Genomic DNA, 25,667 nt, shown 5'->3' with positions numbered 1-25,667 from the left:
CTTTGTCCCCTTGGAGCTACTCTGAGAAGTGGGTGTCAGAATGGCTTTTCCTGCCTGGCTGTTCCTTGGCCCTGGAAAACAAGTCCCCTTTCAGGTTGCAAAGACCCTAGCAATCACACTGAGCTGCAAACCATAAGAGAAAGGCCAGGAGGAGGGGACAGGGCTGCTCAGGGACTGGGAGGGGCTGGCAGGGGGAAAGTTCTCTCTCCCCATTTAAGGTCATAGATTCTGAAGAGGGGCCCCCTGGCTAATGCTGCCTTGGCGTAGCCAGGTGAGGACCAAGAATTTACTGAGAGAAATATCCATGAGACCTTGCCCACACACACACCAAAAAAAAAAAAAAAAAAAAAAAAAAAAAAAAAAAAAAAAAAAAAAGAAGGAAGGAAAGAAAGAAAAAGAAAAAGAGGAAAAGGAAAAAAAAAATAGCCAGGCTGGGAAGCATATGCCTTTAACCCCAGCACTCGTGAGGCAGAGGTAGGAGGATCACCATGAGTTCGCGGCCACCCTGAGACTACATAGTGAATTCCAGGTCAGCCTGGACCAGAGTGAGACCTACCTCGGAAAACAAAAAAAAACAATAGTTAGAAAGCATTGAAAAACTCAAAGGGAGCCAGCCAGGCATGGTGACACACACCTTTAACCTCAGCACTCAGGACGTTGAGGTAGGAGGATCACTGTGAGTTTGAGGCCAGTTTAGACCAATGAGTGAGTTCCAGGTCAGCCTGGGCTACAGTGAAACCCTGCCTTGAAAAATAAATAAATAAAAATAAATCCCACAAAGAAAAGGTATAGGGTGCAATAATTTTTTTAAAAAAGGTCTTTCATCTGTTAATGTATTGTTGATGTGTCAGTGTATGTTATGTTGGATCAACATGTAAGATATTTTTCTTAGTATTGTTATAATCAAACCAATTTATAAATTACCTTCCTTTTTTTCTCTCTTCCTTTTAAAAAAATATTTTTATTTATTTATTAGCAAGGAGAGAGAGAAAGGGAGAGAGAGAGAGAAAGACAGAGAATGGGTTTACCAAAGCCTCTTGCTACTGTAAGCGAACTCCAGATGCACATAGCACTTTGTGCATCTAGCTTTATGTGGGAACTGGGAAATCAAAGCTGGACCACCAGGCTTTCTAAACAAGAGCATTTAACTGTTAAGGCATCTCCCCAGCCATGTAAACCCTCTTCTTAAGCAAAATGTAGGCAATACACTTTGGGGCAAGGGCAGCTGGCTAGATCTTTGATGGAGTCGATGCTAACCCTCCAAAATTAAAACACAAAGGAAAACATTTCCCAAGAATAAGCTCCATCTCCCCATAACTTGTAAGTGCCTGTGACTTTCTACCAAACACATAAAAGCAGCAGCGGGACCAAACTTCACAGGAACGACGACGTTTTAGGATCTCAAGATGCCTCACCAACTTTACAGATGATAAACCCTGGTGCTGCTGTTTTTTAATGCGCCCATCTCCCCAGGGTTTTTTGTCTTCTGGGATTTCAGGTAACCGGAAGTCAACCATACTCTGAAAGCGTTAAACGAAAAATTCTAGAAGTAATCAATTCCTAGGTTTTAAACTGTGCACCGTTCGAAGTAGTCTGTAAAATCTTTTGCCATTAGGCCCACGCGGGACACCAGTCACCCCCTTGCAAGTGTATCCACACTGTATATGCAACTTGTCCAATTGCCACTTAGTAACTGTCTTGTTTATCAGATCTGCTGTTGCAGTATTGCAGTGTGAATGTTCAACTAATCCTCATTTGACTTCACAGTGGCCCCAAAGAACCGTAATACTGGTGTTATTATATGTGGTGTTAAATATAATGTTATTATAGTTGAAGCTGTAATTGTTCTCCTTTATTTTTATTTTCTTATTTATTGTATGTGTGTGTGGAGGACAGAAGTTAATGGTGGGTGTCTTCCTCGATTGCTCCCCTGAGGCAGGATTTCTCACTTGAGCTCACAGCTTGCCAGTTGAACTAGTATAGCTGGCCAGCTTGTCCAAAGAGTTCTTTGTCTATTTATGTGGATTCTGGGGATCCAAACTCCAATCCACACGCTTCACAAGTGCTCAGTCACGGGGCAGCTCCCTGTTCTCATTCATTATTAGTTGTAAATCTCTTCCTGTGCCTGATTTATGAATTAAACTTTATCGCTGGTGTGTCTGTATAGACAAAACACGTAGTAAATAGAGGGTTTCATATTCCCTGTGGGTTCAGGCATTGACAGGGAATCTTGGAGCATGTCCCTCTGGATAAAGGGAGATGTGTTTATATAAAATGGGAACATGTCCTATAATCAAAGGCTCAGAGTTGAAGGAAGTAGTTCTGGCTGCTCATAAAAGTCCCGTCCTCTCTAACTGTTTTCCATATAGGAAGACCCAAGGGAGAGAGGCAAAGAAATCTGGTGTCTTAGTAAAATATTTTAAAGGCCTTTCTACCTGCTCACAGGACTCTTAGTATTACTTATTTATTGGAGAGAGAGAGGCGGACAGAGAGAATTGGAGCTCCAGGGCCTCCAGCCACTGCAAATAAACTCCAGATGCATGAGCCCCTTGTGCATCGGGCTTACGTGGGTCCTGGGGAATTGAATGGAGGTCCTTTGGCTTTGCAGGCAAACGCCTTAACAGCTAAGCCATCTCTCCAGCCCAGACTCTTAGCATAGCACCTTCAACTTAGAGCCAAGAAAAAGTTTGTTTAGTTTTTTTGTTTTTTTTCCTAAATAAAACCAGCGCTGAGTCTGACCCTGACTTTGGGCATCCGAGTCTTCGTGAGTCACGTCTGCAGCAGCAGGAGGTTTCCCACGCTGTGCATGATGAACCCTTCCGTGCCGCCGACACTGACATCTTGCCTGACTTCAAAGGCCCAAGCCCAGAGGCGACACGTGATGTAGAGAGGAGGGCCTGAGAGAGCTAGAGTCCCCGTACAAGTGCAGATCACTGACCCGGGCTGGGGATGCCTGCTGGGGGGCCACCTGTCCAGAAAAGGGGACAGCAAAAAGCATGACAAAAAAGGACGTTATCTCAGCAAACTAGAAAGGTTTTTGTCCTTCACTGTTGACACAGAATCTTTATGTAGCCCAGGTAGCCTTAAATTCACTATGTAGCACAAAGTGACCTTAAACTCAAGACCCTCCTGCCTCTGCCTCCCAAGTTCTGTTTTTCTTTAAAAAATTTGTTTTTATTTATTTATTTGACAGAGAGAAAGAGGCAGAGGAAGAGAGAGAGAGGGAGGGAGAGAGAATAGGTGCACCAGTCAGGGCCTCCAGCCGCTGCAAACGAACACAAGAGACATGTGCCACCTTGTGCATCTGGCTTACATGGGTCCTGAGGGATTGAACTTGGATCCTTTGGCTTTGCAGGCAAGTGCCTTAACTGCTAAGCCATCCCTCCAGCCCTCAAGTTCTATTTTGAAGCAAGATAAGTTTTTTCTTCCTTTCTTTCTCTCTCTCTCTTTTTCTTTCCACCTTTCCTTTCCTTCTTTCTTTTAGAAACTTCTTTTAGAAGTTTAAAAAATTACAAAATTTGGGCTGAAGAGATGGCTCAGCAGTTTAGGCACTTGTCTGCAACGTCTAAGAACCCAGTACCCAGTCAGCCAGATGCACAAGGTGGAGCAGGCATTTGGAGTTTGTTTGCAGTGGCTAGAGGCCCTGACATGTCCATTCTCTTTCTCTCTCTCATAAATAAATATTACAGATTTTTAAAGGCACATCATGGACTGGATTCATTAGCTACATCTCTCTGATTTATCTTTATGAATATATGTATTTTTTTCGTTTTTTTTTTTTTTTTACATAGGTTATACTCTTGTATCCCCTCACTCCCTGTCCCCATTTCCCTGAGGGCCCTCTTCAGTAGGGTTCTTAGTGTTCACTGTGGGGTAATTAGGATCTGGTAGTTTCTGGGAGGGCTGTACTTCAGTATATTTCTACCCAGCATGTGGCTCTTACAATCTTTTGCCCTCTCTTCCACAGCAATCCCTGAGCCTTAGGTAAACATGATTTATAAATGTGTGTTAGCAGTTTGGTTTTAGTGTTGAGTTCTTTGACCTTTATGTTTTAAAGACAGCCTTAAAGCCAGAAAATCCAACCCAAGGTAGCCAAATACCCACATGTAAGGCTTGCAGAGACCTTGTCCCCAGACCCCACACAAACCGTTTTCTGGAGGAAGGGGCTGGTGAGTATTATATTACCTTCCTGGGGTTACTATCTCCTTACATTGAGCCACTTAGTGCCTTGGGAAGGTGCTGTCACTTAAGAGTGACATTTCTGGGCTCAAAAAGACAATGGGGGCTGGAGAGATGGCTTAGAGGCTAAGGTGCTTGCCTTCGAAGCCTAGGGACCCAGGTTCAATTTTCTAGTACCCATGTAAGCCAGATGCACAAGGTGGTGCATGCATCTGGAGTTCATCTGCAGTGGTTAGAGGCCCTGGTGTGCCCATTCTCTCTTTGCTCTCCCTCCCTCTCTCTCTCTCTCTCTCTTTCAAATAAATAAATAAAACTTTTTTTCCCAAAAAGTCAATGATAAAACTGGGTGTGGGGGCTCATACTTTTATTCCCAGCATTCAGAAGTCTGAAGTAGGAGAACCTCTGTGAGGTGGAGGCCAGCCTGACACTATAGAGTGAAGTCCAGGTCAGCCTGGGCTAGAGTGAGGCCACCCTAGCTCAAAACAGAAAGAAGGGAAGGAAGGAAGGAAGGGAGGGAGGGAGGGAGGGAGGGAGGGAGGAAGGGAAGGAGGGAGGGAGGGAGGGAAGGAGGGAGGAAGGGAGGAAGAAAGGAAGACAATGGGACTACTAATGTAAACTGCTACTTTCTTAGAGGACTAGGACTTGGTTTGAAGCTGGATTAGAGATCTCTTTTATCTCAGATTATAGGGCTGGGCAGCCTTCCAGGGGTAGGTCACCAACATGTCTGCAGCTTTATGTAGGGAGATTGACAGGAGCCTGGGAAAGTAGAGTCACATCTCTGCTTAGAGGACAATGGCAGTGACCGTCTTCCCCTGAATGCTACCAACTAGAGGGCTGTGTGGGACATCCCATTTCTATCAGTAATATACCAGCAACGAGGTCTATCTAAACCACTGCAACTTGAAAATATTGTTTGTTTGTTAGCAGAAATAGGTTTTTTTTTGGAGGGGTAGGGGATGCTAGGGAGCTGGCTCAATGGATAAAGGCCTTGCCACATAATTGTGAAGACCTGAGTTCAGGCCCCCAGCACCCACATAAATGCTGGGTGAGTGTGGTGGCTTGCTTGCAACCCTGTCACTCAAGAGGCAGAGACAGGGTCCCACAGCAGGCTGCCTAGCTGGACTACCTGAATGAGCAAGGTCTGGGTTCAACTGACATATCCTGCCTCTCAATAAATGAGAGGAAGGATTGACATTGTCAACCTCTGGCTTTCACACACATGTACATACATGTGTATGCATACCCACATGCATACACAATACACACTCATGCAAAAAAGAGAGAAATAGATTTTTTTTGGGCTATGGAGCTAAATAGAGAGTTCTCAAAGGAAGAAATACGAATGGCATATAAGCATCTAAAAAAATGTTCTACGTCACTAGTCATCAGGGAAATGCAGATTAAAACTACATTGAGATTCCATCTCACTCCTGTCAGATTGGCCACCATCATGAAAACAAATGATCATAAATGTTGGCGGGGATGTGGAAAGAAAGGAACCCTTCTTCACTGCTGGTGGGAATGCAATCTGGTCCAGCCATTGTGGAAATCAGTATGGAGGTTCCTAAAACAGCTAGAGATTGATCTACCATATGACCCAGCTATAGCACTCCTAGGCATATATCCAAAGGACTCATCTCATTTCCTTAGAAGTACGTGCTCAACCATGTTTATTGCTGCTCAATTTATAATAGCTGGGAAATGGAACCAGCCTAGATGTCCCTCAACAGATGAGTGGATAATGAAGATGTGGCACATTTATACAATGGAGTTCTACTCAGCGGTAAAGAAAAATGAAGTTATGAAATTTGCAGAAAAATGGATGGACCTGGAAAGTATTATACTAAGTGAGGTAACCCAGGCCCAGAAAGCCAAGCGCCACATGTTCTCTCCCATATGTGGATCCTAGCTACAGATGACTGGGCTTCTGCGTGAGAATGAAAATACTTAGTAGCAGAGGCCAGTAAGTTAAAAAGGAGACATAAAGGGTAGAGAAAGGAAGGGAGGAGGATACTTAATAGGTTGATATTGTAGATATGTAACTACAATGATTGTAATGGGGAGGTAACATGATGGAGAATGGAATTTCAAATGGGAAAGTGTGGGGGTGGGGAGGGAGGGAATTACCATGGGATATATTTTATAATCATGGAAAATGTTAATAAAAATTTTAAAAAAATCAGAATTTAATGCATTTAACACAACTATGCTACTGAACACATCTTCAACACAACGTACAGTTGCTTCTTCTGGTGACAAGGACCTGTGGCTAGCTCAGAAAATTTCAAAATGCAGTGGGTTCAATCCCCAGCATAAAATGAATGAATAAATAAAAATATGGGACTGGAGAGATGGCTCAGTGGTTAAGGTACTTGCCTGCAAAGCCTAATGACCTGGATTTGGTTCCCCAGTACTCATGTAAAGGTAGATGCACGAAGCGGTGCATGTAGTACCCATTCTCTCTCTCTCTCTTTCTCACTCTCTTCTCTCGGTCTCCCTGCTGGCAAATAAATAATTTAAAAATATAAAAATTTTGAATTCTGGTTTCTCCTCAGTGTATGCTGTTTTGCATCTGGGTACATCTGTCTATCAGCCGTAACCTTTCACAGGTGGGCAGGGCACTGATCTTCCAGAACAGGAGTATTTTGTCACTGCTCACAATTGCTGGTGCCTGGCAACATTAAAACGCTGGCAGAGATTTGGTTAGTTGCACTATGGCATCAAATTCTGCTGCAGAGGCCATGCACACTGCCACTTCCTGCACCAAAGCACCATACCACTACCACCCCTGCCCTGGGCACATCACTGCCTGTCAATTAAGCACGTTTCTCACAATAATTGCTTGAGTCTGCTTATTGGAATGATAGCTACACATGACTGAGCGCAACTCCGCGGCCGGCCCTGTGCCAAGCATCTTACACTGTGTGTCTTTACAGCGGCTGTGTGCGGAAAGGGACATTAGCTTCATTGTGCAATTGAGTGCTGGGGTCTCCAAAAGCGTCCCTGCCCGCCCCGAGATCACACAGTAGCTCTCATCGTAGAAAGGGACTGGAATCCAGAGGGGCCCAGATCCAAGGTCTCCCTGAAACTAAATTCCCCAAGGGAATGAAGTCGGGGGAAGGGGAAAATACGAGTGACATTAAGGAAAAGAAGATTCTAGAGAGGTTTGCTGGTAAACTAACTCTCCACATACCAGAATCAGCCCTGGTTTGGAGCACTCTCCCATTCCCCTGGCGCCAGCGCTCTCATCGGGCTAGAGTTCAGAGGATGGAGCTGGGGAGAGATTGTTCACTGGCTCTGCACACTGTTGCGTGTGGCAGCAGCCAAGAGGCAGAGACAGGAACTGGGAGATCAGGAGAGAACTGGGAGGTGAGAGGGCTATAAAAAGAGGCAGGAGGGTTTATAGGAAAATCTGACTCTTTTGTGTGTGTGTGTGAGGTAGGGTCTCACTCTAGCCCAGGCTGACCTAGAATTCACTATGTAGCCTCAAGGTGGCCTCGAACTCAGGGTTATCCTCCGACCTCTGCCTCCCTCCTGAGTGCTGGAATTAAAGGCGTGCATCACCACGCCCTGTGAAAATCACACTTTCATTTCCTCAATTTCCTCAAATGCTGTGTCACTGAGGATGTAGCTCAGTGACGAATACTTGCCTAGCATGAACAAGGTCCTAGAAGGAAGGGTTCAACCGCAACACACACGAACACGCATACACACATCTGATCACAGCACCTAGTTTCTGTTAGGTGGTGGATATCTGTTCCACAAATACATTGAACACCTTTGTTCTGGGGTTGTCATGGTGAATAGCAGGGTTCCTGCCCTCCTCGTGATTACATGTTGAGGGAGGCATGTCTGTACAATAATAAGCCAGGCACAAATGAACATACACACACCCACACATGCACACACACATACACATATACACACATGCACACATGGAGTGGGGAGGGCCAGGTTACGCAACACTTCTTCCCTCAATCCATTCTCCATGTATCAGCCACACCTGATCCCACGCCTCCCGGTGTAAATGTCACCCTTCAGGTACATTCCAACCCTCTTCCTTGACAATGAGGACCCAGGATTTGGTTCCAGACTTCTAGCCTGTGTTTTCTTGGGCTCCCTTGGCTTCAGTCAGCCCTACCTTGCTCACTGACTGCACCGGGATCTCTAACCATAGTACTCCAAATGGGCCACTTTCTGTGCCCGCCCCACCTCCGTCCTGCGGTTCTCAGCCCCAGCATCACTTGCTCAGAAAATCCCCACTGACCCCTCTGATGAGCAGTCAGTTCTTAGGAACTACCAGCACAGTACCCCAAGCCTCTATGTGGGAGCCCTGACCTCACTTGGAGTCTTGCCCACATTTCTGTGATGCTGTCATGAATGTCACAGCTCCCTCCCTGACACTGGACTTTAGTTTCTGTTAGGTGGTGAATATCTGTTCCACAAATACATCGAACACCTCTGTTCTGGGGTTGTCATGGCGAATAGCAGGGTTCCTGCCCTCCTCGTGATTACATGTTGAGGGAGGCATGTGTGTACAATAATACACCAGGCACAAATGAACAAGGCAGATTCTGAGGTTAATGCTATTGTGAAGAAAATAAGATAGGACACTGCTGTAGAAAGAGATGGCAACACGCACGCCTTTAATTCCAGCACTGGGGAGGCAGAGGTAGGAGAATCACCATGAGTTCAAGGCCACCCTAAGACTATGTAGTGAATTCCAGGTCAGCCTGAGCTAGGGTGAGACCCTACCTCAAAAAACAAACAAACAAACAAACAAACAAAAAGGATGGCAGGGGGTGCTGGAAAGATAGCTCAGCAGTTAAGGTGCGCTTGCCTGCAAAGCCTAAGGACCCAGGTTCAATTCCCCAATACCCACATAAAGCCAGATGCACAAGGTGGCACAGGCCCTGCTATGTCCCTTCTCTCTATCTGCCTCTTTCTCTCTCTCTCAAATAAAATATATATATATATATTTAAAGAAAGGGATGATAGGGCATGGGGGCAAAGGACTTCATTTGATTTTTTGGACAGGGAATGGCATCTTGGTAAGGCATTACTTGGGCTGGAAGCTAAATGATGAGAAGGCCAGCTACGCGAAGTCTCAGAACATGTCTGTTGGGTAAGAGAATCTTCCTGGAACTTCCCGGGACTGGGTATGAGACCCACGCAAGGAGACAACTGTCACTCCACGGCCCTCTGGGGGATGTGAGTTTTCATGTCACTCACCCGTGCACTGTGGCACTTAGTATTTGCTAGGACTCGGGGGAAGGCTCACAGCATAGCGCTTGCCTCACAAGCATGGGCACCTGAATTGGATTATCAGTAACTATGTAAAAATGCCAGGTGCCTCTGGTGCATGCCTGTAACCTAAATGCTGGGGAGGTGGAGATAGGAGGCTCCCTGGGGCTCACTGGCAAGCCAATCTATCTACAGGCCAATGAAAAACCTTGACTCAAAGAATGAAAGGTGGTGTGGGAGAGAGGGCTGGAGAGATGTCTCAGTGGTGAAGGCACTTGGCTCCAGAGCCTAACATCCCAGGTTCAATTCCCCAGGACCCACATAAGCCAGATGCAAAAGGTGGTGCATATGTCTGGAGTTTGTTTGCAGTGGCTAGAGGCCCTGGCGTGACCATACTCCCTTGCCCCGGCCCCTCTCTGTGTATGTATGTCTGTCTGTCTCTCTACTTGCAAGTAAATAAATAAAAATGTAAAAAATATTTAAAAACCATAAAAAAGAAAGATGGGCAGTGTTCTGTACCCAACATTGTCTTCTGCCTCCACATGCACGTGTTCCCATACAGACATGAGCACCCACATAAAAAATGTATTTGCTGGGCTGGAGAGATGGCTTAGCAGTTGAGGCACTTGCCAAAGGACCCAGGTTCAATTCCCCAGGACCCACATAAGATGGATGCACAAGGGGACGCACACATCTGGAAGTTGTTCTGCAGTGGCTGGAAGCCCTGGCGTGCCCACATACACACTCTCTTTCTCTACCTGCCTTTTCCTAGCTCTCTCTCTCTCAAATAAATAAAATAAATAAATTAAAACATGTATTTTCTGGACTGGAGAGATGGCTCAGCAATTAAAGGCACTTGAAAAGTCTCATGCTTGGGTTTGATTCCCCAATACCCACGTAAACCCAGATGCACAAAGTGGTGCATACATCTGAAGTTTGTTTGCAGTTGGAAGACGCCCTGGTACAACCATACTCTCTCTGTGTTGCAAATTAATAAAGAAATAAAAATATTGTTTAAAAATGTATTTGTTGGGCTGGAGAGATGGCTTAGCAGTTAAGGCATTTGCCTTCAAAGCCAAATGCACAAGGCAGCATACGTGTCTGGAGTTTGTTGTCAGTGGCTGGAGGCTCTGGAGTGCCCATTCTCTCTCTCTCTCTCTCCATATATGTGTGTGTGTGTGTGTGTGTGTGTGTGTGTGTGTATCCAACTCTCTTTTACTGTCTTTCTCTTTTTCTCTCTCTCTCTCAAATAAAAAAATAAAAATTATTTTAAAAAATGATTTGAAGCAGGGCGTGGTGGTGCATGCCTTTAATACCAGTGCTTAGGAGACAGAGGTAGGTGGATCGCCGTGAGTTCGAGGCTACCCTGAGATTACATACTGAATTCCAGGTCAGCCTGAGCTAGAGTGAAATCCTACCTTGAAAAACAAAAAACAAAAACAAACAAACAAACAAAAAAAAGATTTGTTGCTGAGTGTGGTGGCACACACCCTAAATCCCAGTACTTGGGAGGCAGAGGTAGGAGGATTGCTGTGAGTTCAAGGGCAGCCTAGGACTACAGAGCGAGTTCTAGGTCAGTCTGGGTGGGTTACAGTTGAAACATCTTGAAAAACAAAACAAACAAACAACAAAAAAAGGTATTTGCTGAGATGAAATAAATAATAAACAAAATAAACTGTGCACTGGTAACAAAGTAATAGCCTAGCCTTAAAGTACTTAGTGCTATGGTTTGTATGGTTTGAACACAGCTTGTTCCTTCTGAAACTCAAGGAGTAGAGCCCCACTGTGAAGGATTATAAGGGCAGAAACGTGATCCAACTATGGCGTTTCAATAGGAGTAGATAAACCGGGGATGGGGGAGGGCACAGAGAAAGAACAGAGGGGACACCTGTGCTCCCTATTTCTTCCCACGTGATTCCCTGAGCCACCTTAGGACCCTGCCAGTAAGAAGGCCACCACCAGATGTGAACCCTGAACCTTAGAATGACTTTAAACCTCTTGTTCCCCTGTTTGTCAACCTTAGATATTTCATTACAGTAACAGAAAACAGGATAATACAAAACATTCTGCCAGTTTTACAAGAGCCATCTAACTTTCATCACAAATTTATTTGAAAAAAATTAAATAGGGCGAGAGAGATGGTTCAGTGACTAAGCCCCTTGCCTACAAAGCCTAATGACTGGGTTCAGTTCCCTAGTACCCATGTAAAGCCGGATGCACAAGGTGGCACAGGCTGGAGTTCATTTACAGAGACCCTGGCATGCCCATTCTCTCTTTCTCTCTCTCCTTGAAAATAAATAGTTTTTAAAAAAACAAAGAAAAATTTAAAATAGAAAATGTGAAGAGGGCCAGGCGAGGTGGCCAGGCCTTTAATCCCAGCACTCGGGAGGCAGAGGCAGAAAGATCTCCGAATTGGAGGCCACCCTGAGACTAAAGAGTAAATTCCAGGTCAGCCTGAGCTAGAGTGAGACCCTACCTCAAACCCCCCACCAAAAGTGAGAGAGGTCTGGAGAGATGGATTAACCATTAAGATACCTGCCTGTGAAGCCTAAGGACCTAGGTTCGATTCCCCAAAACCCACATAAGCTAGATACATGAAGTGGTTCATTTATCTGGAGTTCATTTGCAGTGGCTAAAGGCCCTGGTAGCCCATTCTCTCTCTTTCACCCTCTCTAAAATAAATAAATAAATAAATAAATAAATAAAATATCTTTTAAATGTGAAAGAATACCGTGGTAGTCATATTCTCAACACCTAGGTTCTTTAATTGTTGACATTCTGAACGAGGGCTACTTTAGGGAGGAGAAATTCATTTTCACCATGGAAGGAGGGACCTGGAGATAGAAGCAAATGAGAAGACAAACAAATCTACCAGAAGTCAAGGGCACAGCCGAGGGTGTCTCATTTGAGAGTCAGGTCCTGGAGGGTCACAAAGAACGAACGCATGGGCCATGCAATGACTTTCCTGGGAAATGAGACAGGGGTTGTTGGGATGTCATGCTGGGGTGACAGGGGCTTGTAAAGGGGGGTCCTGCTATTCTGCAGCGTTCAGGTCTGTTTGTGGTTGTAAGTGTGTGCATGTGTGTAGAGATTATGTGTGTATATATACATATATACATACATACATACATACATATATATATATATATATATATATATATATATATATATACACACACACACACACATACACACACATGTGTGTGTGTAATAGCATGGAGTGTATATACTGGGACATAAGCTGTTGTCATGCATGTGTGATAAGGTGTGTCTGTTGAGCATATGGTGAGACTGTGACCATGTGTGTGCTCATGGATGTGTGAGTGTGGCTGTGGTTGGGCCGGTGAGTGGATGTGTGACTGTATTTGTGTGTGCACAGGGTGGGACACAGAGGCTGTGCTGAGGGATCCAGGCCCCACGAGGGACAGAGAGAAGCCTGGAGGTCTGCTGACAATCTGTGGACTTCTCCCTGATGGGCAGTACAGACCATGCCACCCGTGCCACCTAGCATGCCCATCCCCTCCAGAACTGGGTTACCAGTATCCTACAACCAAGAATAAAATGAAGAAAAAGCAAAAAACATTTAGGTTGGTGTGGCAAGGAGGAAACTGTAAAATTTATTTTTCCTCGTGTTTTAGTTAAAAACTTTTGCTCTTGTTTCTTTACCACAAGTTGTTCAAGAATGTTTATGGCTGGAAAAACAAATACTGCATGTTCTCTCACATGCTTATCCCAGTTATTAATTTTTATGTGTGTGTACATATGGGTGTAGGCATAGGTCATGAAACTGAGAAGGGGACCACGAGAGAGGGGAAAGGTTTTAATAAAGTGGGGGGAAAGAAATAATAGAATACATGTGACAATCTGGAAAAGATTATACTAAGTGAGGTATCCCAGACCCAGAAAATCAAATGCCACATATTCTCTCTCGTATGTGGAACCTAGCTTCAAATGTTTAGATTTATATGTGAGCTGGAATTAAAGTCAATAGTAGAGACGAGGAAGCTAGGGAGGAGAAGGGAGGGCTTAAGGGAAGGGCATAGTAGATATGTAAGTAGAGAGACAATATTGGGGAAGAAATGGTCTAAGGGGAGGGGATGAAGAGGGGTTGGGAGGAGGGTTAATCAAAATTTCAGATTTATGAATAAGCCATATGAAAACTACTTCTTCACTAGCCAAAAATCTTTATTTTAAAAAAATAGAAGCCGGATAGGCTCGAGAGATGGCTTAGTGGTTAAGCACTTGCCTGTGAAGCCTAATGACCCCAGTTCGAGGCTTGATTCCCCAGGACCCACGTTAGCCAGATGCACAAGGGGGCACGTGCGTCTTGAGTTCGTTTGCAGCGGCTGGAGGCCCTGGCACGCCTATTTTCTCTCTGTCTCTCTCGCTGCCTCTTTCTTCCTCTGTCTGTCACTCTCAAATAAATAAATAAATAAACAAAATTTCAAAAAAAGAGAGAAAAGCCGGATGAGGTAGCGCACGCCTTTAATCCCAGCACTTGGGAGGCAGAGGTAGGAGGATCGCTATGAGTTTGAAGCCAGCCTGAGACTCCATAGTGAGTTGCAGGTCACCTTGGACTAGAGCGAGACCCTATGTCAAAAAAGCAAAAATGATGATGATGATGATGATAGAGTGAGTTTGGGCAGTAGCATCCTGTGGAGGTGTATACCGTTGTGCTCAGAAACCATTAATTATGGTTAGAAAAGTTTCTATGTCAGGGGCTGGGATTTCTTCCAGTGAGTTGTTTGCCAGGGAGGCCCCTGATATCTCCCAAACATTATAGGCTATTAGCAAGGCTCTTGATTGCCCACAAGAACTAAATGGTAAGCTCCTACTGTTGAAGACTACATTCCTGGGCTGTAGATCACTGAGAAAACTGAGAAATCAAGCTGGAACTGAGCTTGAAGCCTCGACCCAGCTGACTAGCTATCAGGATTCTGTAAAGAGCTATGCAGCCTGTTAGGGGAGAAAAGTTATCACCAGGTCTTAACAGTGGACCCTGCAAGCTTTATAGCTAGCCAGCCAGGCCAAATGTACCAACTGGTAGCCGGGCATGGTGGCACACACCTTTAATCCCAGCACTCAGGAGGCAGAAGTAGAAAGATCACCATGAGTTTGAGACCACTCTGAGATTACATGATGAATTCCAGGTCAGCCTGGGCTAGAGCATCTGAGATCTTACTGTGGAAAACTAAAAACAACAACAACAAATGTACCAGCTGATGTAATGGTGACATGTCTGTTATAGGGGAAAACAACTGCTTTCTGAATAGACTTGAGGCCTGCTCCATGAGAGGGAATTCATTCCTGGTTCAGAAAACCTAATCAAAAGCCTATGGTTGGGCTGGAGAGATGGCTTAGCAGTTGAGATGAGGCCTGCAAAGCCAAAGGACCTAGGTTCGATTCCCCAAGACCCACATAAGCCACATGCACAAAGGGGCACATGCATGTGGAGTTCATTTGCAGTGGCTGAAGGCCCTCGTGTGCCCATTCTCTCTCTCCCTCTCTGCCTTTGTCTCCCTCAAATAAATACATAAAAATTTAAAAAGATTTTTTTTTAATAAAAAGCCTATGGTTGGGGAGGTTATATTTTATTTTTTTGTTTTCTTTTATTTATTTGAGAATGACAGACAGAGAGAGAAAGAGGCAGATAGATAGATAGATAGATAGATAGATAGATAGATAGATAGATAGATAGAGAATGGGCGCGCCAGGGCCTCCAGCCACTGCAAATGAACTCCAGACATATGTGCCCCCTTGTGCATCTGGCTAAAGTGGGTTCTGGGGAAGCAGGCCTCGAACCAGGGTCCTTAGGCCTCACAGGCAAGCGCTTAACCGCTAAGCCATTTCTCCAGCCCAGCTGAGGAGGCTATAAGCTGTAGGAGAGAAATGAGTACTGTTGCTTGTTTGGCTAAATGGATACATTATGCCCACCAAACAGCCCTCTAAATACTTAGGTTTATGCGTGTGTGTGTGTGTGTGTGTGTGTGTGTGTGTGTATACATTTTATTTACTTGAGAGAGAGAGAAATAGGCAGACACAGAGAGATAATGGATGTGCCAGGGCCTCCAACCACTGCAAACAAACTCCAGATGCATGTGCCTCCTTGTGCATCTGGCTTACGTGGGTCCTGGGGAATTGAACCTGGGTCCTTTGGCTTTGCAGGCAAGTGCCTTAACTGCTAAGCCATCTCTCCAGCCAGCCCTTATGCCCATATATTAATGCTCCTCTCATTCTGGTTAGAGAAGCTTCTCTTTTCACATGGTCGTGACCATTGGGGACACTCAAAACACATCAAAGTGCTGAGAAGAAGTGACAGTGGAGTGTTCAGCACTAAATGAGACAACTCCATCCCACCCTCCAAGACTCAGGGACCACTGCAAAAGAGGTGGCCGAAAGAATGTAAGGACCAAAGGAAGGGGAGGAGTGCTTACAATACTGTCTTCCAGACACGAAGTGACCTTGATAGTCATGACCTCACAGTGCTGAGGCTACCTAAACAAGACCTGCATAACCAAGGGAAAAAATGATGGCATCAAAACAGAAATTATACGGGAAGAAGAAGGGATTCAATGGAGGGGGATTTGCAACAGGGAAAAGGGAGGGTGAGGGAGAGGGTTATGATTATGGTGTATTATTTACAGTTATGGACATTGTCAATTAAAAAAAAGCTTTAAAAAAGTAACACACATTGCTTGAAAGCATAAAAGGACTCTAAGGGTAGATGGTGGAAGGAAGCAGCCAGGGGACAGAGGAGAGGAGTTGGGCAGGAGGATCAACAGAAGTGAAGGATTATAAAAATGCCACAAATTAAACCCATTATTGTGTATGCCAATTAAAAAACAAACAAAGAAGGAGGAAAAGATCATGACATCAAAGTAAACGAGACTAATGGAGTGGGAGAGGATGTGATGGAGAGTGGATTCGTGAAGGGGAAAGTGGAGGAGGGGAGAGAATTATCATGGTTTCTTGTTTGTAAGTATGGAAAATGTCAATAAAGATTTTTTTCAAAAAAAAAAGGGGGGGGCTGGAGAGATGGTTTAGCAGTTAAGGTGCTTGCCTATAAAGCTTAAGGACCCAGGTTTGATTCTCCAGGATCCACGTAAGCCAGATGCACAAGGTGGCGCATTCATATGGAGTTCATTTGTAGCAGCTAGAGACCCTGCCACACTCATTCTCTCTCTCTCTCTCTTTCTCTCAAATAAATAAGCAAACAATAAAGTATTTTTAAAAAAGGAAAAACTGTCTTCTACTGTCAATCTCTGAGTTTGCCTCAGACAGACCCTAGAAGTGGGCTTTGAGGAGTGATCACTCACAGAAGAGGGATTTCTCTGGGCTGGCAATGGGTTAATCACAAAATCAGAGAGCTTTAGAAATGGCAAAAGTCAATGAAGACAGCCCCAGAACCAGAGTAAAGGAGACCTTTCCAGCATGTCCTCTATTGCTCTCTGTGGTGGTTTCATTCAGGTGTCCCCATAAACTTAAGGGTTCTGGATACTAGGTTCCCAGCTGATGGAGATTTGAGAATTAATGCCTCCTGGAGGGAGTGTATTATTGGGGGTGGACTTATGCGTGTTAGAGCCAGTTTCCCTTTGCCAGTTTTTGGCACACTCTCCTGTTGCTATTGACCACCTGATGTTGGCCAAGGGGTGATGTCCACCCTCTGCTCATGCCATCATTTTCCCTGCCATCATGGAGTTTGCCCCTCAAGCCTATAAACCAAAATAAACCTCTTTTTCCCATAAGCTGCTCTTGGTTGGGTGATTTCTACCAGCAATGTGAACCTGACTGCGACAGTAAAGTGGTGCCGAGGAGTGGTGTCATTTGCTGCTGGACACTTGACTGTGTGGCTTTGGCCTTTAGGAGCTGATTTTCAAGAGGAATGTGGGAGGATTTGAAACCTTGGCCTAAGAGACGCCTTGTAGTGCTGTAAGTACAGCTTGATGAACTATTCTGGTCAGAGTTGAAAGGCCTGAATGGAGTAAGAACGATGGACTGTGAGGTTTGGCTTATGAGGGTGAGAAAGAGCTTGCCTGGACTGGGCTGGCAGCTTGTGTGGGAAGCTTGCTGTTATGCCTGAGTCCTGAGAAGTTGTGCAAGGTTGCTTTGTGTAGAAATGAACTGGTGTGAGCAGAGGGATATGGCACAGAAAGAAAAATCTTTGGGTGAACTGCTGCCTGTTCAGCTGCAATTGAGAGATTACAACCTTTGAAATTAGGCCAGCTGACCTTCACTGGGGCAATAAGAAGAATGTAGACTTTTGAAGGGGCCTGAATGCTCAAGGAGTGTCCTGTTCTTCAAAGTCTGCTTTATTCCCCACTGGATTAACAAATTGGCATCCCACCTGGTATTGAGGAGTATAAGAAATTCATGAATGAGAGGGTCATTGAGTTTGCAACAGTCTTGTGTTTTGGAAATGGCTTTGGGCAATGTGAAGCAAGTTTGCTGGATGCTTGCATGGAGACCCCATGGAGCCATGAGGATGAACCATGATTGCAGTGGAGACCCAGTGGAGATGCTGGGACTATGAGATGGCTGCTAAGGAGAGCTGCTGGCCCTGATGATGTTTTCCAGGACTCTGAGTAGCCTAGCTGGAGGAGTGGAATTGGAACCCCAGAGACTTGTTGCTGGTTAGAATTATTGGACTTGGAGACTTGTCACTGGCTAGTGTTGTTGGACTCAGAGCTACAGAGTTTGGTGTATGACCTGTTTAAATCATGTATTGCTTGAGTAATTGTTTGCTATGCCCATTGCCATCTTTTGCAGTGTGAGTGTTTATTCTGTGCCATTATGGGTTTTTTGGAGATTTTTTTGGTATTATGGCTCAATTAAAAGAACTTGGATTATGGGGATGTATGAACATCATTGGAATTGATAAAAACTATGGGGTCTTTGAAAGTTGTACTAAATGCATTGCATTTTATATCATGTATGGATATCAGTTTATGGGGGCCAGGGGTAGAATGTGGTGGTTTGATTCAGGTGTCCCCCATAAACTTAGGTGTTCTGAATGCTGGGTTCCCAGCTGATGGAGACTTGGGAATTAATCCCTCCTGGAGGGAGTGTATTGTTGGGGGCGGGCTTATGGGTGCTATAGCCAGTTTCCCCAAACACATTCTCCTGTTGCTATTGACAACTTTATGTTGGCCAAGGGGTGATGTCTACCCTCTGCTCATGCCATTGTTTTCCCTGCAATCATGGAGCTTCTCCCCACTCCCCAGAGCCTGTAAACCAAAATAAACCTCTTTTTTCCCACAAGCTGCTCTTGGTTGGGTGATTTCTACCAGCAACGAGAACCTTTCTGCAACACTGTCCTTGGAAAGATGCAGGGCCAAGGCAGCCCCGTTGTCCATGAGAACAGGAGACCATGTATCATAAGCATTGGAGGTGGTGGCTTTGGTAACACCTGTTCCATTAGCTCCTAAGAAAATCAAGCCATATAGAATTAACTCTGAAAAGCAGAATTTGGTCCCCATTTTGAGGAAAGGTGATTGCAGTTCCTCCCCATTCTGTACATTTTTTAGCATCAGTACAATTGAGGTTTATATATTGTTAAAGACTTTTGAATTAACAGATTAACATGGACACACAAGCACACATCTCTATCTCTTACTCTCTCTTCCTCCCCTTTGATATTCCTATTAAGAGGTTCAGAGTTATCTACAAGATATAATCTCTAATACATGAAGATGGGGGACAATCTGGACAGAAATACCCTGCAGAAGATGGAATAAACTTAGTTTTAAAATCATGGGCTGTGGCTGGTCAATCCTAATCTCAGAACTGGGTTACTCACCATAGTGAGCTGTTGGTCAGAGGGACCCATGAAGTCCCCAAAACAAGGCAGGTCATTGCCAAATCACTTGGTTACCTGCCTGAGCTAAAAAAAAAAAAAAAAAAAAAAAGGTAAGACCCTATTGCTGAAGACACCAGGTCATCAAGACACCATGCTGGAACTGAGAGGGTAGCCAGCTCCCTCCTGGTTTGACCTCACAGCACTAGAAAGTGCTACGGGAGCTTCCAGGAGACAATGGTTACCAAGAGCGTAAATGTGCAGGGTACTCAGCAAGCTACACATCAGCCAAGACAGGAATGCATATCTGTGTAGTAGTGGCGCCTGGCCTGTGTGGGTAACCAACTTCTCTAGACCGAACATGAGACCCACTCAGAGGGCAAGAACTCATACCTGGTCCTGGGAACCAAGTTGGTATTACATGGCCAGGAAACTTAAGAGGCTCCAGAGAAAACCTCCCACAGATCTCTGGATATCAATAGTGAGCATACACACCCAAAAGTCTCTCAAAGAACTATGCATGCCCCCCTTTAATCCAAGCTGCAATCTTGGTTGGAAAATCTGTTCTGTTTTACAGATGACAGAGAATACTGAGGAGATACAAGATCCATCAACACAACAAGAAAAGCTGGCTGACTGCTCCTCCCCCCCATGAAATGTCTCATGTCTAACACCTTACCTGGGGCCCAGATGACACTGCAGAGGAACCAGAAACACAAATACTGCTCTCACCACTAGCTTGACAACCAGCACCAGGGAGATGGTGACAGACAACATGGGAATCAAAACCCAGCAAAGCAGAAACTCAGAAGCCACAGAAAACTCAACACTAAATCAGACTAGTACCAGGCCCAGCTATAGCTCAGAGAACATTGTGGAGGAGGGGGTAGAAAGATTGTAAGAGCCACAGAGTGGGCATGAATATTCTGGGGCACAGTTCCCCCCATAGAAAGGAGGCTTTCATGACCCCACAGTGAATACCAAGAACCCCATGGAGGAGGGCCCTGAGGGAAAGGAGAGTGGAGGTGTAGAAGGTGAGAGGATCTAGAGTTTAACTTTTTATAAAATAAAAATTAAAAATAAAATAAAATAAAAAGAGGGCTGGAGAGATGGCTTAGTGGTTAAGCGCTTGCCTGTGAAGCCTAAGGACCCTGGTTCGAGGCTCGATTCCCCAGGACCCACGTTAGCCAGATGCACAAGGGGACGCACACGTCTGGAGTTCGTTTGCGGTGGCTGGAGGCCCTGGCATGCCCATTCTCTCTCTCTCTCTATCTGCCTCTTTCTCTCTCTGTCTGTTGCTCTCAAATAAGTAAGTAAAAATAAAAATAAATAAAAACTCATGTTTGTTCTGCAGCCATGTTTACAAAAAAACAAACAAACAGAGGTTCACAGTTGAGAATTTTAATCAGGAGTGTCAATGAGACCGGGAGCCAGTCCCCAACATACTGCGCCCACCCTCCCCCCCGCCTCCCAGAAGTTACTTACTAGGTTGACATTTAAAGGAGACCAGGAGGTATTTACTGCTTCCTGGACAAAGGTCAGGTCCAAAGACACGGCTATTGACCAGGAGGTGGCAGGCCCGCTGGTTCTGGCACTCGTCCAGCACCTTCTAGAAGGAGGGGTAGAAAAGGGACAGGCTTGTAAAGTGCACACAGTGTCTGCTGGACCCCAAACCTGGGCTGCTCTGGGCTCTGAGCAGGGAGGGAGGCCTCCCCACCTAGACTGAGCTAGGTCTAGGATGGAGTGACGAGATTCCCTACTCCTCAGAGGGAGACCCTTATCTAGAGGACACGCCAGCCCAACCTGCCCGAGCGGACAGCGTGGCCGAATCTTTTAGCCGAGGTGCCATACCGTGAGAGGAGGCTGTCCATGTTCGGGGGCGAGATCATTGTCACCTTTGAGTGCTGGGTGGGAGGTCACGTCAAGGAGAGGGCCCCTAACTTTAAAACACAAAGCTCTGGTGACCAGGAAATGTAGTCATAGCTCCTTCCCTTTAGAAATGGCGATTGTAGCCGGGCATGGTGGCGCATGCCTTTAATCCCAGCACTCGGGAGGCAGAGGTAGGAGGATCGCTGTGAGTTCGAGGCCACCCTGAGACTCCGTAGTGAATTCCAGGTCAGCCTGGGCTAGAGTGAGACCCTACCTTGAAAATCATCTGGAAAAAAAGAAAGAAAGAAAGAAAGAAAGAAATGGCGATTGAGATGGGGAGGGGATATGATGGAGAATGGAGTTTCAAAGGGGAAAGTGGGGGGAGGGAGGGTATTACCATGGGATATTTTTTTACAATCATGGAAAATGTTAATAAAAATTAGAGAAAAAAAAGAAAAAGAAAGAAATGGTCCCCTACTCAGGCCCCAGGAGAGCTGGGACCCAGGGAAACCTTGGACACCCAATCTCTTGGCAGCCCACGACCTGTCCACAGGCGGACAAATAAAAGCTGATCCACTCAAGGTTCTGGGCTTGTGTGTCCCCTGTGGAGCACATTCCTTAGTGGAATACTCAGACAGTCTTTAGAGCATGCAGCCAAAGAGCTTTCCCTTCGCGTTCTCCTCTCCCTGGCTGTCTTCTCCAGTGATGCTACATCATCTGCAGGTCTGCGCCTCTTGCTGCTCTTACAGTTACTCATTTCGAAACAGAGAAAGAACTGCCCAAAGGCACTTCAGAGGATCCCGGGCTTGGTTCCCGTAAGAAGGACAGCAAGTACAATAGAGGGAAATGTTCCCAAGACTCTGACTTTTAATTTTAGGGCTGAATTGAGTGTAGATTCATGAGCTGAGTGACCATGTTCTTAAAGCACTTCCTGGAAGATTTCCACGAAGGATACCGACCCACCAAAATCACAATTGTCACCTGGGGACCCAGAAGATATGGATCTGTCACTCAAGAAGAATGCTCAAAGTAACTCTTAAACCACCAGGTGGCACAGCTCTCAGATGTCCCTGGCCTGTCAAGGGTCTTGGTAAATTAATTACACAGGCCTCAGATGTCACCAGCAGGCTCCTCTATTTAAAACCTTAAGAGTCAGCTCCAGACCAGCTGTGTCCCAAGTGACTTATCACCTTGAAAATACAGTCAGAGGGCTTTCCTGTTGACGTTAGCCATGGGCTGGTAGTGGTTTCCTTGGTGGAGGTCAGCCTGCCGTCTCCACTGTATGCGCCACCCCATCTAAGGACGCACGTTGCATCAGCTCCCAATATAATCACCAAGGGCCTCTTGATCTTTGGATGGAAAAGGTGTGTGCAGGGATGTTTCTGGCAAACGAGCTCTGTGCGCAACACCTGAATTGTGTTCACAAATGCTAACTTGTCAGCCTGATGGAACATCCTCTTCCCTCGGGGGCACCTGGCTGAAGCCGGGACGACTGAGTGCCAGGAGATCATTCTTTCACAACGTAGGCATGTCCTTTTTTTTTTTTTTTTTTTTGAGTACTGGCCAACTCTTCTTTATGCACTCGGAGGGCAGCAGAAAGATTAGGGGCACCTGGATTGGGTGAGGAATGGGGGTGGCCAGCAGGGTAATGACTCTGGGTGTGTGTGGTGGGGGGGGGAGAGGCATGAGTAACTGGGACAGGGTGGAGCACTCAGAGAAACTAACTGCTCGGCCTCCCAAAGAAACCTGTTGTCGCTCATTACAGCATGGAAACCGTGTCAAGGGAATTCATCCAAGCACATTCTTTCTGGTAGTGCCGTGTTTTTACCAGTTTACCACAACTACCCAGGTGCTATGACTTGGGAGCGGGGTGGGGGAGATGAAAGTAGTAAAGGGTATGAGAAATTGAACAATTGTATCATCCTATCATTATCTTTGCCTTTTTCTTTGGGTGTTAGAAAAAGCCACACAGAATTAAAGCTAATTCTGTTTTTACTTAGGCCTCCTAGTAAGTGTTTCTACATCCACATATCCTATGGCTGAAAAAGATCAAGCTGATGTCTGGCTTGCTGCAAATACTTTGTCCTCAATATCTTCATACGGAACTTGGGAGACACTGAAAAGTAAAAACATCTAAGGCCAGGGACGCAGTCACCTTGGCCAACTAGTAGGAAGGGAGGATTAGAAATTGCTCGGATAACACTGGGCTTGATGGGACAGGTCTGTAATCCAAACTACTCCACAGGCCGAGGCAGCAGGATTACAAGTTCGAGGCCTGCCTGGGCAACTTTGTGAAACCCTGTTTTAAAAATGAAAGATTAAAAAAAATTTTTTTAAAAGGCTGTGGTTACAGCTTTCTTAGTGGTAGGTAGAGTGCTTGCCTAGCATGAAGGTTCAGTCCCCGGTAGTGTCCAAATAAAACAAAGACAAAACAACACCAACAACAAAAATGGCAACAGAAAAGTTGCTTGTGTAACTGCAAGCCAGAAATAGTCTACAGTGATCAATGAAATGGTTGACCTATATCCACACTCAATCCCAAATCCCTTCCTCCAATTCTTCTTTTTTTTTTTTTTCTTTTAGTTTTCCGAGGTAGGGTCTCACTCCAGCTCAGGCTGACCTGGAATTCACTATGTAGTCTCAGGGTGACCTCGAACTCATGGCGATCCTCCTACCTCTGCCTCCCTCCCGAGTGCAGGGATTAAAAGCGTGCGCCACCCACGCCCGGCCCTCCTCCAATTATTCTTGATACAATGCAGAAGAAAGATGAATTCAGCAGAGGCTGCTAAAAATAGCTTTAAAGGAGACTAACGTGGCTGTCTACCAGTGGAGAAATCAACCATGAGAAACAAAAGACCGTTGTTCATATCCCTCTCTTCCCAGGGTCCACTATCTAAGAAGCTCCTTGTGTCCTCACACATCAGCCTCACGATACTTGTGGTTTCTACTGAGAATCCCTTTTCCACTGGGGTCGTTATGGGAGGTGGGACATGGGAGCTGAACCCCAACATGTGGCTGTGTTTTGTCTCACCGAAGTAAGGCGCATGTCTATTAGTAAATTCACATTGCCAGTATATTCAAGGAGCTCTCCATTAGGTGGGCAGTCTATTTGAATTACATGGTAAAGAACCATTTTGAGAAGCCAATAACAGCTCACCTGTGAACCTCAGTGAGGCGTATGAACTGGAATGCTTTGAGTGAACTATGGCTGTACGCTGACAAATGTATGAATGGAGAAAGAGAGCCCATTTCATATCTTAACACACGTACGAAAGGCAATACCTGTAAGGTGGTAGGTGCCACACAGGCTAAGCTGTCTTCCCTCTGGGAGGCAGGCTGCTGAGAACTACACGTTTGGTAATCTTGCCCATAAAATGCCGATTGGACACTTATCGTAGAATGCCGAGGACACTGTAGGTTCAAGTGGTCCCCATCACAGGCATAGGCGGTGTGGTTTTGCAGGAGTTTGGTTAAGTAGCCTGGAAAATATTCAACCGGGTTACAGGAGGCCCAGGGACCCTCACGACTCCATCACAGGTTTTGCACCAGGAGTACAACAGTTACCCCCCGGGGGCATGCTGGGTCAGGAAGGTGCAGTAGTGCCAGGGGAGAGGTAACCAAACGAGGAGGTCACACTGGGGCTGTGGGCGCAGGTACCAGCTTTTCGTGCTTGAGCCACACTCCGACGGTCTGGGATGGCTCCTGCCCATTCAGGCTGCATGAAGAGATGGGCCAGGAGCCCAAGGCACCTGAAAGAGCCTCTATGAAGCAGGAAAGTAATGCTGAGTGGGCATCCCCGGGGACGTGGATGCCCAGCCTGAGGAAGACTTGACTTTTCTGATCTCTAGGCCTTCCTGGAGCGAGGGGTTGAAGTTCTACGCCAGGAAACTCCTGGGCCAGCCTCCCCGTGGAGAGGAACGTTGGGCAGGGCTTTGTACGGGCATAAGGCCTGCCAGGGAGAAGCCTGGGAAATGGGGTAAGAAGTATAGAGGGCCAGGAGCGGTGGCACACGCCTTTGATCCCAGCACTCAGGGGGCAGAGGGAGGAGGATCGCCTGTGAGTTTGAGGCCACCCTGAGAGTACCTAGTGAATTCCAGGTCTCTACCTTGAAAGCAAACAAACAAATAAAATAAAATAAAATGAAGTATAGTGGGGTACTACTTTTTTTAAAATTTATTTATTTGAGAACGACAGACAGAAAGAGAAAGAGGCAGATAGATAGAGAATAGGCACGCCAGGGCCTCTAGCCACTGCAAAGGAACTCCAGGCTCGTGCGCCCCTTGTGCATCTGGCTAACATGGGTCCTGGGGAATCAAGCCTCAAACCGGGGTCCTTAGGCTTGACAGGCAAGTGCTTAACCGCTAAGCCATCTCCCCAGCCCTATTTTAGATTAAGTATTGTTCCCCCGCTCCAAGATTCATATTCACTAGGAGCTTTAGAATGTGAATTAATTTGGAAATAGAATCACTGCGGGTCTAATTTGTCAAAAGGCGATCGCACTGAAATCAGATAGATCCTTCATACCACGAGACTAGTGACCCATCAGAAGAGACGAGACAAGTCAGAAGGAAGACAGTCACAC

At 45.7% G+C, this 25,667-nt stretch overlaps 1 protein-coding gene across 2 annotated transcripts in view; it reads right to left on the bottom strand.

The window, feature by feature from the left end:
• Eva1c (eva-1 homolog C) overlaps positions 1-25,667 on the bottom strand; it is a 111,944-nt gene that overhangs the window by 42,153 nt on the left and 44,124 nt on the right. The window contains exons 2-3 of one of the 2 annotated variants that reach the window (XM_045150565.1): positions 24,368-24,564; positions 20,702-20,825 (exon numbers count right to left, since the gene is read on the bottom strand). The exons of the other annotated variant lie outside the window; for it this stretch is intronic. Of the exons in view, the coding sequence (XP_045006500.1) occupies positions 20,702-20,825; positions 24,368-24,564 (321 nt within the window). The remainder of the gene's footprint in view (positions 1-20,701; positions 20,826-24,367; positions 24,565-25,667) is intronic. 2 annotated transcript variants of the gene reach the window in all.

The sequence above is a fragment of the Jaculus jaculus genome, chromosome 5, assembly GCF_020740685.1.
Source record: "Jaculus jaculus isolate mJacJac1 chromosome 5, mJacJac1.mat.Y.cur, whole genome shotgun sequence".
Classification (NCBI taxonomy): domain Eukaryota; kingdom Metazoa; phylum Chordata; class Mammalia; order Rodentia; family Dipodidae; genus Jaculus; species Jaculus jaculus.
The sequence above is the reverse complement of the archived record's forward strand: the minus strand, read 5'-3'. Positions and strand labels throughout refer to the sequence as shown.